The sequence below is a fragment of the Falco naumanni genome, chromosome 1 (genome assembly GCF_017639655.2).
Source record: "Falco naumanni isolate bFalNau1 chromosome 1, bFalNau1.pat, whole genome shotgun sequence".
NCBI lineage: Eukaryota > Metazoa > Chordata > Aves > Falconiformes > Falconidae > Falco > Falco naumanni.
In genome coordinates, this window is record NC_054054.1 from 98482259 (window position 1) to 98500608 (window position 18350).

Below are 18350 nucleotides of genomic sequence, written 5' to 3' on the forward strand. Positions count from 1 at the left end.
CCCGTGGCCGGCAGCCAGAACGGCTGGGCTGGGCCGTGCCACCGGTGGAGCTGCCAAATCCCAGTCAGATGAGGAGCTCAGCCTGCAGCGTTGGCCACGCTCAGTGGGCTGAAGCCTCGGGGAAGCAGCCGGCAGTTGCGGCAGCTACGTGCCTCGGGAGGTATGCCGCCAGCGCGCAAGGTAATCGCCCAGCTGCTTTCTGTAGTAGCCGAGACCCCCTGCGAGTGGGTGGCTAACAGGCCATGGTTTCTGCTTTGACTTACATGAAGAAAGTGCGTGTGCTGTGATGTTAACCATGGGAAAGCCCTCTGTAGCTCCTGTAAGGCTCTATGGAAGTTGGACACTCCAGTCATAAAGAAGTCGTGAACTGTTGAGAAGGATCCCAGTGGCTAGTTGGAAGGCAAAAATCTTGTGTTTTAATAGAGTAATGACTTCATTTCTTAAGCACCTTTTATTCCTGTAGTGTAGTTTACTAAATTTTGCAAAGGAACTCAAATGCAGCCATACTAAGAATGGAGTCCCAGCCCCTGCTGAGAGGGTCTAGCACGCACAGCAAGGTAAGCAGAACTGTCTTGGCCTCTGAAGATGGATCCTGCAGGGAGTTTGTAGCGTTTCCAGTGATGCACAAATGTGAAATTCTCTGATTGTTTCATGTTTACCTTAAGTAAAAATACATTAGATGGTCAGGCTTGTAAGGTTCTGTGTTTTCCTTAGGCACCTAGCAGTGTTATAAAACACAAGCTGTAAAAGCACATTTTCTGATTCTTATGTTTTAGATTGAATGTAAATTCAAATTTGTTTGTGGCATGTCTGTGAAGTGAGGAGAAAGTACTTACAAACTGTCAGAAGTTAAATAGCTTACAGAGCAGGTGAGGCTCTTATACGTTCTCTTAGAAATTGGGGCCCAAACTCCAACGTGACAGAGCGTGTTAGTGTAACGAGAGACTGATTTGGGCAGGAAGAACAGAGCTGTCATAACAAAACATAAGTTGTGTGATGTATGTTAATGATTCTGGGTTTTTTTTCTTTGTTTGTTTTCTGTGTCTAGTTCTAGACTCCAGGTCGTACCCAAGTGACACAACAAAGATGCTGGCAGTATTTAATAGAAAACTCTGTGTGTGCAGTGCCTATATTTACCTGTATTTACCACCTCTAGTTTTTTTACCGTACATGCTGCAGCCCTTATTTGTGACTCTTAATTCATTGCTTTGGTTGTCATTCAGGGAAACACTTTTTACTCTCAGGAAACCATAAGGAAATATTAATTGGATTTTACTTCATTAAGATCAGTTTCAACTTCTGAATTTCAATCCTGAATGAAGGAAGTTTTGATTAATTATCTTCAGGAAAGGCACAGCTCTTTCAGAATGCAATACAGCATCTGGAATAACTCAACATTTCTGGGCATTGGACCAAGAATGAGAAGGATGAAGAACTAGTCTACGTACCTTACAACGAGAAATTCAGGGAGTACAAGCTTATAATGAAAAATTATGTACAGTTTTTGTCTGTGAAGGAAGACGAAATTTGATCACAGAAGTGCCGTTAGTATAGGAGTCATTGTTGTGTCCAGTGGAATTTAGGCTAAAAGATGCTATAAGATGAAATTAAGACCTGATTTTTAATGAAAGGGTTGCTAAACATTTGAACTGGATGTTATTTTTAGTGCTATCATATTAAATAAAAAGTAGAATCAAGAAGCATCACATCACAAAGCCAGACGCTGTATAAACCTCCAGAGATCAAACTGGCTAACTTGCAGACATCCAGTAATCAACCTCGGGACTTGCTGAGAGAAATAAAATACTGTTATTTCTCTCATCTCAGATGAAATGTCAGTCAGAGGAATTGGGATTTGGTTAATTCTTATACAGAGTCATTGTACCTGTGACACCCAACATAAACAGTCCTAGCATTTTTTCATAAACAGTAGACACCATGAGTGGTGTGATTCATGCAAAAAGCATTTACACAGGTCAGTAAGTATGCCATCAGCAGTGCAATGGTTGTGTTGCCTACACTGAATCTGGATACTTTTAATTGTTGCATTCCTAAAAGACGTTAGTGATCATGGCCAAAGTCAGCGTGAAACGTTTCTTCTGCTGCAGGTATTTGAGAGCTTGTGTAGTTTTCTTTCACTGTTCAAAACTAAATACATGATATATTCCACTGTAATTTTCTCCTAGATATTATGTGCATGTGGGTTCAAGACCCTGTCTCTTTTCATGCCAGTTACTTTCTTCTGTTCTCTAGTTCCCCAGCTGGACCTTGGTTTTGGCTGTTTGTGCTGTTGGAATTGGAGGGACTTTTCAGTATGGGTATAATGTTTCCATTATCAATGCACCCACCCAGGTAAAATATTGTCTCTTGTTCATAGTGTTGTTTTACAGTAATGGAGCATCCTGACTAACTGGCCGAGAGGCCAGATGTGATTGCAGGGGGGAACCAAAGCAGGCTTCCTCTCATATTAAGGATTCTTGTTGGTTCCCAAAATGGTTTCATGTGAATTTGTTTGTGAGTACCTCCCATCAGGAGCATTCTGTGTCAGATGAAAGTGCCAGATATGCCACATAAATACCTCTGTTAAAGTCCCTTTTAGAAGGATTAACTCAGTAAGCAACATCTTCCAATTAACCAATTTACTAAAATTGCCCAAAACATTAAGAACAGGATAGAACAGAACATTTAAGTTGGGAGGGACTTAAAACGATCATCCAGTCCAACTGACTGACCTCTTCAGGGCTGACCAAAAGCTAAAGCATGTTGTTAAGGGCATTGTCCAAATGCCTTTTAAACACTGACAGGTGTGGGGCATCGACCACTTCTCTAGGAAGCCTGTTCCAGGGTTTGACCACCCTTTCTGTAAAATGTCGCCACCATTTCTCCTCATGGCAAGTTTAAACCTCCCCTGACGCATCTTTGAGCCATTCCCATGTGTCCTATTGCTGGATAACAGAGAGAAAGGATAGTTATAGTTGTCCATCACAAGGCAGCTTACTGAGAAAGGCCTTAGAGACTCAAAAAGTGGCATCTGTAGTGTCTGAGAATCTCATCTTTTCACCTACTTGGTACTTCTGCATCCATTGCCATGGCCTTGGAGAATTCTGCATATTTTATGGATGACTCAAGAGGATCTGAGCAAATGATCATGTGAAAGTGATGAGTATCATTTTCTGCTGTCTGCTGATTTATTTTCTTGTGAAACTGTGAAAAGTGAATTTGCTGCAACACTGTATGCTTTCTACAAAGATTAAAATAAGCTGTTTGTGGAAGAACATGTAATATGCTGGAAAAGAGGGAGAGCCCAGGAAATTTGTTCTTCTGTTATGTCTTTGCAGGCTAAGAACAGGAGCCTCTGATTACAGTAATGTCAGTTCAAGAGTTTCTAAAGACAAATTTTAGGAAACCAAGTGTGTAGAATAACAGTTGAAATGTTCTAATACATGAATACTGTAAGGAAGGCAGAGGAATATTAGAGTTGCAGAAAGGGATTTTACTGTGAATAGTGGGATTACACTAAGGCATGAAGTTCAAAATCAAGAGTCTTCTGACAGTAAAGTTTTTCAGGTTATGTGAGATCTCTGTGCTCTGAGATATTCCTAAAAACAGTAGGAGCTATGTATCCACCCCCTGTCCTGGCTTCATTCGGGGGGACTGCAAAGCTCTTTTGTAGCAGTGTGTGGAAAGATTGTTTCTCTGCCTCGCCTGAGGTAGAATACAAAAACAAAGCTACTCAGCAGTCTTTGAGATGTACGGTGAGTAGGAAATGGTGTGGTGGTCAAGGTAGATTCTGCTAGTCATTGGTGGTTTTGATACAGTACAACTGAGATGATACCTTTTGTTAGTTCCCAGAATTGGTTTTCAGGATTGAGGTGCAAGTTATAGTGCTACGCTGTAGGGCTAGACATGATGCTACACATTCATCATTCTTTTCTACTGCAGCATATACATAGGTTCTTAAATGAAACCTGGAGTAGTCGTTATCACAAGGAACTAAATCCAGATCTGCTGACTTTCCTTTGGTCTGTCATTGCTTCTATATTTTCACTCGGAGGCCTGTGTGGAGCCCTTATCGGAGGCAGCATGGCGATTCAGCTAGGCAGGTGAGTTACAGCCACAGGCCTTTAGCAGCATGTCTAAATGGAGAATAATAAATTCTCCAAATATTATAAATAATAAATAAATAAATAAATGGAGAAGGAGTGTAAGAAAATGTACCTTAGGTGACTATAAATGTTTTTCACTTCAAAGCAGAGCTTTCTGGTAGAATTTTACAGTTTGTTCCAATGTGACTTTAAAAGATGAGCCCTGAATTACAGACTTCCAGTCAAGTCTTCCCATTACATTTACTGAATTCTAAGTTCGGAGTGTGCACGTACCGTAGGGTAGGAAACACGGGTCCCCCATACACATTTGCAGCCTTTATGCCAGTAAGGAATTGCTAAGGAATTGCTGCGTAATCTGTAATGTTTTGTGCACATTCTGTATAGATACAGCAAAAATAAACAAAACCCCACTCCTACCTTGTCAGGCATTGCTGTCATGTTTATGTGTTATCCTTGTATTTAAAAAAAAAAAAAAAAAAAGTCTAACCATAAGTAAATAGTTGTATCAGATACCTGGATTTCCAGGGACTAGCTTGTTTCTTCAGTATAAGCCCATTTTTTCTTTCCATATTACCAAAAAGGAAAACTTTTTAATAAATATGTTACTGCAGATTTCCTGAATTATTTGTTTTTTCTCCTCATTAGGAAAGGAGCTCTTTTGCTGAATAATATTATAGCAATAGTGGCCTCCATTTTAATGGGGATCAGTTTTCCTACAGGATTGTTTGAGTTACTGATTGCTGGAAGGTTTTTGATTGGCATAAATTCAGGTGAATGATTTCGTATTCCTACTTTCAGTAAACTATGGTGAATGCTAAATTATTGTTACTGCTGCTTCTTTAGGTACTATGATATGTGTTTGTATGCTCTTTTGTAGATATGATGACAAAAATGTTCTGTAGTCTAACTTGTAATCAAGGCATCTAAGTGAATAGGAAATTAACTAAGTCTGATTGCTTGCATGTTTTGGTTCTTTAACTCTTTTCACAGTAAAATCTACTAATAGGAAGATGTTTTTCTATTTACTTGCAGGTATTGGGCTCTGTGTGCAGCCTCTGTATATTGGGGAGGTTGCCCCAAAACATCTTCGAGGTAGCATGGCCATGGGGAGTTCCATCTTTCTGACTGGAGGGATTCTGACAGGACAAATAATTGGTTTAAGGTTAGAAATGCGTTTTTTTTCCTGCCTTGCATTAATTGTATGTAAAGAATTCTAGTTTCCTGCAGCTCCCTGCAAAACATTCATTGTGGCCATTGTAGTGTTAGTGATTCAGCTTCACGCAGTAGGTCTACCTGTAAGAAGAAACCGCCTGCTTTTGTCACCTTATTCCTACAACTGCAAACCATCTGTGCTATGTCCCCAGGGAAGTGTTATCAGTTTAGGTGGGTCAGCCAGAACAGCATCAGTAAAACAGGCACATCTGTGCTGGGTTCGTATTTTCTGCTGGTTTCTTGCTGGAGACAGCGGACGTTTGTAAGACAGGACTTGAGAGCAAAGGACTCACAGTTTCTGTATTGCAGCACTCCTGTTGGTTTTGTCCCTTGTAAGATCAGATGAAGCTGCTAGGGACTTTATCCAGTTGGATCTTAAAAAGTTCCAAGAACAGAGACTGCACCAACTTCAAGATGAAAAGCTTCTTTGTCTGCTAGAAGCCTTCCACTGCCCTAAGAGCAACCGCTAGTAGCCCAAGTAACAGCACATTACCTGTTTTTTTCTGTGTCCCACTACCAAAAGCACTTTTCTTCCTTTTTCCTTATTACTAGCTTCTGAATTAACTGATTTTGCTAGATACTTTAGGTGTGAATTGCTGCAAAATACGTAGAACATAAACCTCAGACAGCATAATCTAGGGCCAGTATTTAAAATTTAACAGGTTTACATTGCCCACAGTAGATCATCCTGCTGATTCTAACTATACCAATTTTAGTGATTCCTTTCTATGTAATAGCCCTTCTCATCAGATCAACTTTGAATGGGAGGGGGGATCGGATGACCTTCTGAGTTCCTTTCTGTCCTAAATTCTTGTGTGACTCTCAAAAGCAAATGCTGGTGCCAACCTTCAGGTGAAGTTCATATGTTTTTACTTTCCTGCATTGCTAGACTACACTGCTTTGGCAAACATGAAAATAATGCTTAGGACCAACACAGCAATAAGCAGCCATAAAGTAGCATTGCTCGCCTCTTCCTGAGTGAAACCTGATTTCAGAGTAGCTGGGAAATACTTTCCCAGCCTCCTCCTGCTGACGTTCACAAGATGTAGGTACCTGGTTACAAGGGAACTGTTCTCAAAGGACAAACACCTTGCTCCCAAAACTCTTCTGAATAGTTACCAATAGCTAATTACTTGGGTTTTTTTCCGCTCTTTTTCCACACCTCTCCCAGGGAATTATTAGGTGGAGAAACATATTGGCCTGTGTTGCTATCCAGCAGCTGTTTCCCAGCATTTGCCCAACTTTTATTCCTGCCATGGTTTCCTGAAAGTCCCAGATACCTTCTTATTGACAGAGGTGATGAGCTGAGCTGTGCCAAAGGTAATTTACAGCATCTGTACTTTCTCTGTGTCTTCAGAAGTGTGCAATGAGTGTATTGGGGTCCAGATTCTCCTTTTATCTTTATCAACACAGCACAGCCTAGTGATTTTTTCACCCATGTTTTTTCCTCCAGTGAGCTTATATGGAAAAGGTGATTGTGGAACTCAGAAGCCTATAATGGATTGTGAACAAAACTTTTTATTACCTCGTTTCAAGTATACGTTCATGTTTTTTTACTCCAATGAAATCTCTAAATGTTTCATAATGTTTCTCCTGGATGTAGTAACATACTGGATGTAGTAACATACTTGAATGCCCCTCGGGGCACACAGTCACAGGCTGTGTAGCTGCCAGACTTCGCTGGCTGAGCCAAAGAGGGTAAAGACAGTGTCATTGCAGTTGGACGCAAAGTACGGTCTTACATGTTTGGCAAATGAGAAACCCTGATGCCTTTGAGTCAAAGTATTTAATGCAATCTACAATAAATGCTTTGCAATATTTTGCTTCTATGTTTTGCTTTCACCATCCTTTTTAGTGATGGTGGGCAAGTTTTGAAATGTCCCAACAGTAAGCATTTTTCTTTAAAAAGTCAAAAAGAAAGTGCTTGGATTTTCCCTTGGGCTGAAATATTTGCGCAATGGAGCACAAATCAACTGCCAGATTTTTTCAACCCAGGATTGCAGGGGGTTGGGGCCTGATATGCTAATTCTGATGTAGTTCATAGTGACATAAAATGACACTTGTGATCCATGGATCTTCCACTTTAAAATGCTAAATAAATGAGAGAAATGAAGAAAGGAAGTTTACCTTGTTAGCATTTGATAGGGTTATATTTAATTCCATTTCCATTTTATGTATAAAGAAAGGAAAACCACTTCTTTTGCTTGTTTTTTTCTGTTCCTTCTTTTTGAACACTTCTTGAAGTGCTGTTGATGAGCATATGAATTTTTAGCTGTCTAGGAAAGGTATTAGTAGATAGAACAGCATATGTTGAAGAAGGATCTTCAACAAAGGAAATTAAAGAGGCTTAATTTGTGGAAGACTTTAGGCCAAGGTAAGAATTTTAGGAATTACAGAAGAGGCAGGGTTCACAGAGACAGCGAAGTCTTGTATTGTACTGGGTAATTAAAACCCAAACAGACAAAAAAGGTATGTTTTATATAAAGCCATTTGTGCCTGCAGGCCTCTTCCCCCCCCCCCGCCCCCCCCGCCCCAGTTTGTCAGCTGATCTAACAAAAATAACTTTCTCTTTGCTTACCTTGCCCAAAAATATTCCTAGACTATCACAACTGCAAAAGCACAGTAACTACAAATGAGCTATAGAGTTAATTCTGTCTAATTTGAAAGTCATGGACAAGATGACCATAATGTCCCTTTCAGATCAAGATCTAGTTTCTTCATTAAATGTAATTTTCTAAATGTAAGTGAAGCTTGCAATCTCTGTATCATGTTCAAATCTTTCCCTCTCAATTTTTATTTAAAACGTAACATAATCATGTATTGGTTTTTTTTCCAAGAATTGTGGCTGCTCCTGAGCTGATACTGAAGAGTGGCTGGAGCTTGCAGCTGGTTATGCTGTTAGTGATAACAACAGCACCGGAAAGTTTGCTTTCAGGGATCATCACAAGTTCTACTGTTGCCCTAAAGATGACAAATTGTCACTTATGATGTATTTAATCTTGAAGATTTTAGAGGAACTGACGTTTTAGGAACAGGTTTCACGACCGTTAGTAAAGATTTTAGTCTTGCATCCAAACAACTTCTGGTAATACTTGCCTTAGAAGAATTACTTACCATCTTCACTCCACCTCACTAAATGTGTTCCACTGGCAAAATTAAAGACAGGGACATAACAAAAGACTTGATATCTGCCTAGAATTTAAGCAAAAGACTTCAAACTGGTTAGAGTGTCCTTTAATGAAAAAACCTATTTGTAGGTCTGTGGTTCAGATATAAACACTTTAAAATATTTTGCTTGGTGCGTGTTTGAAAGTCAGATATTCCTCTAAAAAAAGCCAAGTCATACCACTGAAATCTCCAGTCACCACAGTAGAAAATTTTGGAAAACCAGCAAGCAAAAAACAAGTCACAAAGTGAAGTTTTCCTATCCTAGCAAAAGCCAGATCATTATGGAGAGACATTTTTCCAGAAGTTGTGGTCAGTAGGTGAACATAAGAGAATTTATTTTCTTCCTTTTTTTTAGCTTTGAAGCGATTTCATGGTTCTTCAGAGTACCAGAGGGAGATGGAAGACATACAGCGGGAATGTTTTGCCTTAGAAGGGGAGAAACCCAGGAAGCCCTGGCAATTATTCACTGATCGTGGTGTGAGATGGCAGCTCATTACTGTGATTGTGATGACTATGGGCCAGCAGCTCAGTGGAATAAATGCTGTAAGATTTCGTATGTACAAACAGCTTAAATAGTTACTTTCCATGTGTTTTTCAACCTTTCATTAACACAAAGGATCCACATAGAGAAGCTCAGAGAAATTAGTTAAGTGGGAAAGAATATCTTCATATTATTTCTCTGTTTCTCTCCCCCTCCATTTTTTTTTTTCATTTCTGTGTTTCTGGTCTGTAAATTGATTTAAAGAATGACTTAATACTTGTGTTTACATTCTTCTAAAAAAGTAAGTGAAGGTAGATCACCTTATCCCATTGTGGCTGGTTTAAGAGTGTGAAATATATTCAGTAAGTTGAGTCATTATATTTGCTTTTATGATAGCAATATATTTACCTAGACGTGAATTTAACATTCTTCTTGCTGTTTGTGTCAAATTAATAATTCACAGTATAAAATACAGCGAGCTCTGTGTTTAGTATGAACTTGACTTTGTTTCCAGCCGACAATTTAACTGCTGGCAACACCTCTTTTTTTTTTTTTTTTTCTTTTTTCTGTTATAGATATATTTCTATGCCACTTACATTTTTGAAGAAGCTGGGATCTCAGCAGAAAAGATCCCTTATGTGACACTTGGCACTGGAGCTTGTGAATGCTTCACGGCCCTCACCTGTGTAAGTAACAATTTATTCTACGTCCTAGCATAAAGGGTAATGATTCTTCTTGAGAAGAACATTGGTAAATATGAGATCAATATAGTAACAGAAAATTATGTCTTGTCCACAGGGTTTACTGATAGACTACGTGGGAAGAAGATGCCTCATCATTGGGGGCTATCTCCTTATGACCCTTTGGAGCATTGTTTTAACGTTCTCTCTGACTTACCAGGTGTAAAGGACTCATTCATATTACATGATATGACTATAGTGAGTGAAAATCTGTGATGCTTGAAAGAAGCTGGAAGAGTTGCATAGGTTTAAACAGCAGCATAAAAGATGACAAAATTGAGATTTGATCAGTTCGGCAGCCTAAAGTAGGAGAATGCTCTCACCTAAGATTTGATCGTGTATGTCTTAAAGCTGCGGCTGTGTTTAATGCTGACAAAACTTAGTGATGACAAAATGGCATGTATTCTAGGTTTTAAAGTAATTTTAGGGTAAAATACTACATACTAATGGAATTAAGCATCAGTCTACTTCAGTCACTTAATTGTAAAGCAAAAACCCAGAAAATACTGTAAAGATGCTGAAATGCAAGACACTTAAACCCATCAAGTGTAAATTCACAAAAACTATTGGAAACTTTGAATTCACAATGCCTTAAATACATCATGCAAAGACAACATCCTGCCTCGTTTTTTGATGTAATATCTCTTTGATGCATCATAAATTTATCTGTGTACCATACCAACTCAAATAAGGCAGCCCCACAAACCTCCTGAAATGAATGTTTAGAGAAGATCTGCCTCTACACTGGCAGACTGTGCTGTAGTAAGTATTTATAGTTACCTTTGGTAATCCAAATAAAATGATACAGGTGTAGCTCCAACGGTGACCAACTCGATTTAGTCAGTATTTGGTTGCCTGATAAGCCCTTATCCAACAAAGGTGGGATTAGAGAGCTGCAATTCTGGCCCTACCCATGCCCTCAGTGTTTGGAGCTGGTTTTAGACAGGTGGATCACGCAGTCACATTGCAGCTCTGACGTCTGGAGGGATGGCAGGGTTAGGGGCTGTGCCGATTGGGAAGCAGGCCACAGAAGAGGCACTGACAGTAGTTTCTGTGTGGTTGGTGTGAAGCAGGCTGCTAGGTGAGGCACGAAGTTGAATGAGCCAGTCATTAGGCTGAGGCCTAGGTTTAATTTTTGTATTGTGTGTATTTCCTGGTTTGCTTTTGAATAACGGGATTTCAAAGCTCAGGTTTGGTCTAAAGTGCCTAGTTTCATATGTATATAGTAATCCTACTGTGTCCTCACTGCACTATTTACTTATTTTATTTATTTATTCTTTAAATTTACTTATACACAAATAATATGATAAGTCTGTTCGTGCTATGGAAGTGCTTAACGACCGCTAACTCATGGGATCAGTACAAAATACCAAAATAAACAACAGACAAAATGTTAAACTACTAACAACACATAATAGCTGTGTTCAATATTGGTGCAAATTTTGAGCCTCAAAGGACTAATTATAAATATTGATAGAACTACTAGACTCCATTTAGTAAAAATTATTAAATGAACAATATTGATTTCTCTGAAGCAGTACTGTTAAATAAATTAGCTGTAAACAGCCATGAGTGACTGTTGGTCTCAGTTGCAATAAAATAGCAGAAGGAAATTTAACTGTTAAGCCAAACTTTAAAACTGGACTATCAAACTCTGAACTAAAGCTTCTCCTTCTCTTCTGCGGCAGGAGCTGTACCCATGGGTGCCTTACGTGAGCATGGCATCTATATTTGCCTTCATCTTGAGCTTTGGCTTGGGACCAGGTATGACGCAGTGACAAACAGTTGGACGTGGTGGAACGTGTGTCTGGGCCAGTGGGGCACCAGCAGCTCGGCTGCCCAGGGCGGGCAGCAAGGGCTCACCACAGGGCTGTCGGTGCTCTGCTGAAGCACCGCAAGCGAGCCCACCGCATCGGAACAGTTTAGTCTCCTGCAGCCTGAAGCTGAGACTAAACCGTGGCGTGTCTCAGGGCCAGCTGCACACGAGGGGGTCTTAGTTCTGGCCTTCAAGTCCCTTGAGTCACACAAGAAGGGAGAAAAAGCCTGTTATGCTTTTAAAGAGGCCCTTGCTCCCTGCACAGTGCTGCTGAAAGAACAATTTTTAGGACACTTACTATATGGGCAGTAGATTACAAAATGTGTTCGTTTTTTATTTTTTTTAAATAGAATCAGTTCAGCCAGTGGCATATTCAAAAGCAACTCAATCTTTCTACCACTGGAAATACCACAAACGGACATTTCAGCATAATAACCTGTTCTGTTTCTGACACTCATTCCTGCAGGTGGCATAACAAATACCCTAACAGCAGAATTATTTATACAGTCTTCACGTCCAGCTGCTTATATGATAGGAGGGACTATTAGTTGGATTAGTTTCTTCACAATTGGAATGATCTTTCCCTTTATAGTGGTAAGTATGCATAACACATTTTCCTAATTGCCTCACTTTTTCCTAGTTCCTCATTTCCTCTGCTCTCAGGTTCCATCAAATTGCTTCTTCTTGTACAGTAACACTTAAACATAGGATGTGCACTACCCCTCAACCCAGTATAACTAGATTTGGTCCCTCTGAAAGTATTTTTTAGGTATACAAAAAATAATAAACCATGATCAATGAAAAGGAATACACAGCGGTAATTTTCATGTCAGATTAAAAAAAACCAGAGCAGGTAACAAAATTAGAAAAACTTATTCAGATGCTGAGATTCAAATAACGTTTTTTAATAGTGCTTTGTGTTTTCATGTCAAAGTAAAGTAGTAGAGGTACATGGGGCTAGTGGTACACACCTTCTCCAAGAGCTCACTAAACTCGCAGAGGGTTCTGTGATCATGAAGATTATTAGGAAAAAACAATACAAGCTCCCATTTCTAGCTCTGTATTTTCAGTTTTAGCACCTGAGAGCACAACACGCCAGGAACAGCATGCAGCAGGGAATCTGTGTGACAGTCCTTTCTTCTTGGTTGAACTTTGCTTCTCAGTAAGACAGTTGGGCTTTATTTTAATGCCTAGCATTGAAAAATATTAACGAACATTCAGAAAAAAGAAATCATATCATCTTAAAATATGACACAGCTAAACAGCAAATGCTGACTTGTCATTACATTGTGAATTTAGTGTTTAATTTTTTTTAAAATAAAAGTCTACCAAGCGTATTGCACAGTACTTAGTAGTCTTATCTAAAATTTTTTTAAAAGCTACATATAAAGCAAGGATAGGCTGAAGATGTTTTTGTTAAAAATATCTGAGCAGCAATGTTATGTGTGAATGGAAACAAAAGGCTTTTTATCTTCCAAAACTCACTGTTATACTTGAAATACGTTGCAATCAAATTTTATTTTCAGAATGGGCTGAAGCAGTATTGTTTTGTGGTGTTCTTAACGGAGTGCTCCTTAGTTGCTGTGTTCCTCTTCTTCGTGATTCCTGAGACAAAAAATAAATCTTTTCTGGAAATCAAAAAGGAATTTCACAAGCTTAATTTTGGAAGAAATACCAGAAAAAAGGAAACAGAGCTTTATGAAAGACAACAATTCCATGATGAATTTAAAAAAACCTCTGTGTAACTTCACTGCTGTTACAGAATTTTACTGCAAATGAACAAGTAGCTTATTAAATCCTCCTGTATATTTAAAGGAAGTTTCATTAAAGGCAAGTTAATCTCTGAAATGCTGTTAAAACATATATTGCTGAAACACTATTAACAACATACTAGACGTAGAAGATTGGATGTTTAGCTACAACTTGATGTCGCAGGGATGCAGAAATGCCAGGAGAGGGTGTTCAATGAACTCCTCCCCGCAGCAAATTTCTTCAGGCTGTTTGATAGCTCTTAAGATTTCTAAGCCCCTTCTTCAGTTCACGTAATCAAGCATATGTTAATACTTTGACTAAAATATTCTGAGGCGTTAAAGCCCAAACAGGAACTGACCTACCGAGAAACTGGTATTTGAAATATTCTAGTTTATATGTAATTGGGGTATTTAGTTGCCACTTGTCACTTGCATCTTTCAAAGATTTAAGGACATTCCTCATCTAGTCCTACTACCGTAACTGTACAAAGACAGTACAGCACCTATCTGAATTACTGTTATTTGTAATAAATTTTATTAGAAAGACTTGTTTCCTGGAAGGGTACTTATACTAATAAAACAGTTTCTGGCATTTGAGTTGGTTTTTTTTTTTGCCCTAACCTAGCATCTTAATGTTTTAAACTGTGCAACAGTTAACAGTTAGCCCTTTTAACAGAAGGGTAACATGGCTTCCAGTTTTGAAGGTCAATTCCCAGCAGACTGAGGTCAACATCACAAAAAGCACAGAGTAGCAGAGGACAGATGATAGGAATTAAATACTTCTCACCCTTAAAAGGTTTTCCAACATGGTCTGATAGAACACATGCAAGGGGGACTACAGAGAGCTCCAAGGACCTGTTGAATGAGCTTTCTGCCTAATCCCCATCTGTCCATGACTTTCTCAACTTCTTCATTCTTTAGTGTAGTCAAAAAGTAAGAAATCTTAATCACGAAGGTGGTGTTTGCGTGCCCCTCTGATACTCATTTCTGTACCTGTAACTGCTAGGACACTAGTTCTACCTTACTCCAACTTTTCCTGGTTGTAAGCATTTCTTGATTACCTCTGTTACTTAGTAAATGCTACAGTAAGCACTGGATTTCTTTTATGTTTATCTTCCTTCTCTCAGAATTAAAACTTTTAATGAAAATGTAGGAAGAAAACACCATTTTTCTCATTTTGGTAGTGAAGTCAGCTGTTTAATTGAAAATAATTCTTAACAGTAAAGGAAGCAGTATCAGGGAGGGATCTTCTTGTTCTTTAGTTTATCCTCTAAGTTTGCAAAATACTTCATTTTGGCTAAAAGCTTCTTAGCTTCTTGAAGATCATCTGAAATGAAATAAAACATTACTAGTTTACACAGGGGAATTTTCGTTTCAAAATGAACGTGAAGATTTCAAGGGCAGCACCCATTTCACTACTCAGAGCTACAAGTTGTAAGGACCCATCCACTATTAAACCCTGCTGCTGAGGGGTTCCACAGAACATATGACAATGTACAATTTAGAAATGTATAGTGTCAATGCCAAAACTGATTCTGAAACAGTTTCTCCTTAGTGAAACAACTGGAGGGGAAAGGTGGTTTATCACCTATTGAAAAGGACAGACACAACAGAATCCTTAACTCTTGCAGTACAAAGAGTGATGGATTTTAAGGGAGGAATTCCTCACGTGCGGGCCCAGCCAGCACTACTTTTGATGCTTTTGATATTTGATGTTTTACAATTACAACATGCTGCTACATAAATGAAAGCAATGAAAGCATTCTGAGACCCGGGAAAGAAATGTAAAGGTTTCTTCCCAGAGTAGGAAACTAGTCTGGAATGGTTCAAGCTCCTGCTGATCAATTGGTTGTGGACTAAAGTTATGTTGAGTACTGCCCAGGAAGGCCCCCAAACCTTAGACTAAATGGGGCATCAGGTCTTTTCTTGCCACACAGCATCAGTGGTAAGCAGCAGGATTGTTCTGCCTTGACTTTCACTGCAAAGAACAGCACCTGCTACTCTGCTGACCGCTTCAACTCTGCAGAGCAAGATCTCCCAAATTCAAGTCTGACACCTCAGAACAGGTGCTAAGTTTGACTAAAAGCAGAGTCTGTCCTTCCCAGTATTCCGGGACACAATTTCTTAGGATCTGCATTCCCACCTGAAGCAGTCATTTTGATGCAAATTGAATTAATTACAACTTTTCTATATATTTTTTTTAATGTGAGGTCCTGAATTTCCCAGATCAGCAGAAAGGTCAGCTTAGAAGTATTTATTCTAAATACCAAACAAAGAGCACTTGTTTGTGCAGTATTTCCGTTCTGTAGTTCAGGAAATATTTGCCAATAAGAGAATGTGGCTTTTTAAGCATTTCTAACTGCTATGTATGGCAGCTAAATACTTTACAGAAATAGCTACCTCTTTCAAAAGCTGCAGTCACCTCTTTGGTCAGTTCTTCTTGTTTAACTGTAAAACAAATTATTTTATTCACTTTTTGTTACATACTTCATATATTCAATACTACTGCATTGTCTGCTGTGGGAAACTTAATTACTAGTCTCATAGTCCTCTGGGAGCTAAGACTGCTTTTCATAATATCGCTGTCAATTTTTTTAATTACAGTTTCAAACAGCTGTATTTCTTTGTTTAAATGGGTATACAGGCAACAACTGCAATACAAATCAATGGGCACTAACTTTCGTGTATCAGTTTACCCTGCTGCAATTAATTTTCTTCTATTCTACTTAGGTTTTATTCTAGTTATTCTAATTGCTTTTGGCACACTACTGTTACTCCAAAGAATTAAATACAGCAACAAACTCAATGTTTCAGGTGTCACCAACATCATAAACAATAAAGATGCTTGTATAAGGATAGTAACCACTTAACATAATGGTTGCTACGTTGAGGAAGGTGAAAGAAATACAACATCTGTACAAATGACATTATTTAACATGGTCAGTCAAACACTTTGTTAAGCTTCATGAGTGGTTCTTCTGGAACAGTCTACTTGTCCCGATCTACTGAAGGTTGAGTAAATTCCTTTTTACAGTCAATATATAAACACTCATTTTTGCTATCAGAACAGGTATCGTTATACAGATCTTATCAAGCCTGGCTTGAGGTTTAAGCAGCATGAATTGGAAAAGGCTTTTTTCTGGGGGCAGGGAGCTCTTGCAGTGAGTCAATTCAAGACTAACGCGACTTAGAGATACTAGAAGAAATAACACTGAAAAAGTTACGAGTCTTCAGAAGGATCTCATATCGCACAAGATACAGTAAGTTAGGTCTGTACAAAACCCTCAAATCATAACATACCTTTAATTAAAGTTTCAATTTCTTCAAGGATATCCTCATTTTTAGACTCCGCTAATTTCTCATTAATTTCCATGATTTCTGTGAGAAACTCTGAGTCCGCATCACAGTCTGTCTCTTGTGCCGGCTCCACTCCATTCAGCTCCAGCTGGTGAGGAAAATGGGAATTTGGAAATAGGCGTTCTCACATCTATTTCCGTGTGAATGATTTTCTTGACTATTCAGTCTTTTAATGGGGCTCACTCAGATTCATATCTGATAAACTTCCACTTTATTCCGTGAAATGTGCATAAACAGAGTCGGTCCTGAAATTAACTCCATAGGCAGACCATAAATCAGCAGTTAAGCAAAGCAAAAAAAACCTTAATGAAGGCTGCCAGGGGCCAGACTGAAATTTCTAAGGAAATGTGTGTGTCCAAACACAACACGTGATGCAGGAAACAAATTAGTGCTAACATGAGTGGCAAATGAAATGGTAATAACTAGTAAAACGTTAAAGAAAAGAGGGGAAAAGCCAATTAATTTTTCAGACAAGCTTGGTTTTGGACTCCTTTCGATCCCTGGCAATCCTCTTCTTTGGAGGAACACAAATTCGCATGTCAACAATGGAGTCAAAGTCCGGTTCCATCACCGACCACAGGTGGTCAGTTACAGCAGCGTGGGCAAGACCCAGCCCCAGCCCTTACCAGATAGAGGCCGCGGCTCAGCGGGTCCAGCAGGGTTTGGTAGGCCTTGTTAACCAAGGAGGAGTGCTGCTCGGAGTAGTGCTGTTCTTTCTGCGAGGGGATGATAAATAACAGTAACGAGTTACTCACAGGTGGCAGAACACGTTAGGTTTTGTAACCAGCAGACACAAGTCAGTCCCACACCACCGGGCAGGTATCAAACCGGGAGCCGACAGTTACTGGCAATGGGCGCGGAGCGGCTGGGGGGGCTCAGCCAGGGTCCCCGCAGCCAGGGGCGCCCCCCGGCCACCCCCAGGGCACCGCCGCGAGCGGGGCCCGGGAGCCGGGACACGGAGAGTCTCCGGGACCCCCCCGGGGCGGGCGGCTGGGCCCGACACCAGGGGCGGCCTCTCCGCGGGCACCGGGCAGGCGGCGCGGCCCGTCCCCCCTGCCCGGGAACCGCCCAGGAAGCGCGCCCGGGGGGTGGGGGGCCGGGTCCCCCCCGCTCACCGGCGGCCTCTGGCCGAAGCGGTCGGGGTGCAGGGCGCGCTGCAGGCTCCGGAACCGCCGCTGCAGCTGCTGCACGTCCAGGCGGAAGGAGCGGTCACTGTGGGCGACAGAAGGCGGCGTGAGACCGCGCCCGGCCCGGCCCGGCCCGCCCCGCCGGCACTCACCAGCCCAGCAGGCGGAAGAGGTCGGGCCGCGGCGCCGGTGGCTGCAAGGCCCGGCAGCCCGGGCAGAAGCGCGGCAGCCCCGCGCCGCCGGGGAGGGCGCCGCCGCAGCTCCAGCACCGCGGGGCCGGCGGGGCGCAGCGGGGCCGTGGGGCCGCCTCAGCGGCGCGGAGCACCCGGGGCGCCCTGCCCAGCCTCCGCCGCAGCGCCGCCTGCATGGTCCCGCGCCGCGCTCCCGGCACCCCCCGCGCGGCCGCCCCCGATTGGCTCCGTTCGTAGCGGGGGGGTGGCGGGGCGCGTGCGCGCCCAGCAAGGCGGCACCGACGCGGGCGGCGAGCGGTGCCGGCTCCGCCACCCGCGAGCTCGGGCCCTGCCCTCCCGCCGCCGCGCCCGGCCCGGCCCGGCCTGCGCCCCGCCCGCCTCGCCTCGTCCCGCCCCGCCCC

General features: G+C 41.3%; 2 protein-coding genes across 5 annotated transcripts; one reads left to right on the plus strand and one right to left on the minus strand.

The window, feature by feature from the left end:
- The first annotated feature begins 77 nt into the window (after positions 1 to 77).
- On the plus strand, positions 78 to 14182 carry LOC121095994 (solute carrier family 2, facilitated glucose transporter member 11-like). Of its 2 annotated transcripts, none has more exons than XM_040611434.1 (12): positions 78 to 180; positions 2254 to 2352; positions 3943 to 4103; positions 4752 to 4876; positions 5139 to 5268; positions 6490 to 6638; positions 8842 to 9029; positions 9543 to 9653; positions 9766 to 9867; positions 11396 to 11471; positions 11990 to 12117; positions 13050 to 14182. In XM_040611434.1, the coding sequence occupies exons 1-12, from the start codon at positions 163 to 165 to the stop codon at positions 13266 to 13268; spliced, it is 1506 nt and encodes a 501-aa protein (XP_040467368.1). In that variant the 5' UTR covers positions 78 to 162; the 3' UTR covers positions 13269 to 14182. The 2 variants fall into 2 exon arrangements, with proteins under 2 accessions (XP_040467368.1, XP_040467360.1); XM_040611426.1 differs by lacking the exon at positions 78 to 180 and adding an exon at positions 449 to 557.
- Positions 12229 to 18302, minus strand: HSCB (HscB mitochondrial iron-sulfur cluster cochaperone). 3 transcript variants are annotated; one of them, XM_040611545.1, is made up of 8 exons: positions 17911 to 18297; positions 17747 to 17843; positions 17258 to 17347; positions 16575 to 16719; positions 15675 to 15722; positions 14062 to 14601; positions 13009 to 13151; positions 12229 to 12713 (listed from the first exon to the last, which is right to left on the minus strand). In XM_040611545.1, the coding sequence occupies exons 1-6, from the start codon at positions 18123 to 18125 to the stop codon at positions 14510 to 14512; spliced, it is 687 nt and encodes a 228-aa protein (XP_040467479.1). In that variant the 5' UTR covers positions 18126 to 18297; the 3' UTR covers positions 12229 to 12713; positions 13009 to 13151; positions 14062 to 14509. The 3 variants fall into 3 exon arrangements, with proteins under 3 accessions (XP_040467479.1, XP_040467473.1, XP_040467484.1); XM_040611539.1 differs by having other exon boundaries at positions 12229 to 13151; XM_040611550.1 differs by lacking the exon at positions 15675 to 15722 and having other exon boundaries at positions 12229 to 13151; positions 17911 to 18302.
- Positions 18303 to 18350: the final 48 nt, after the last annotated feature.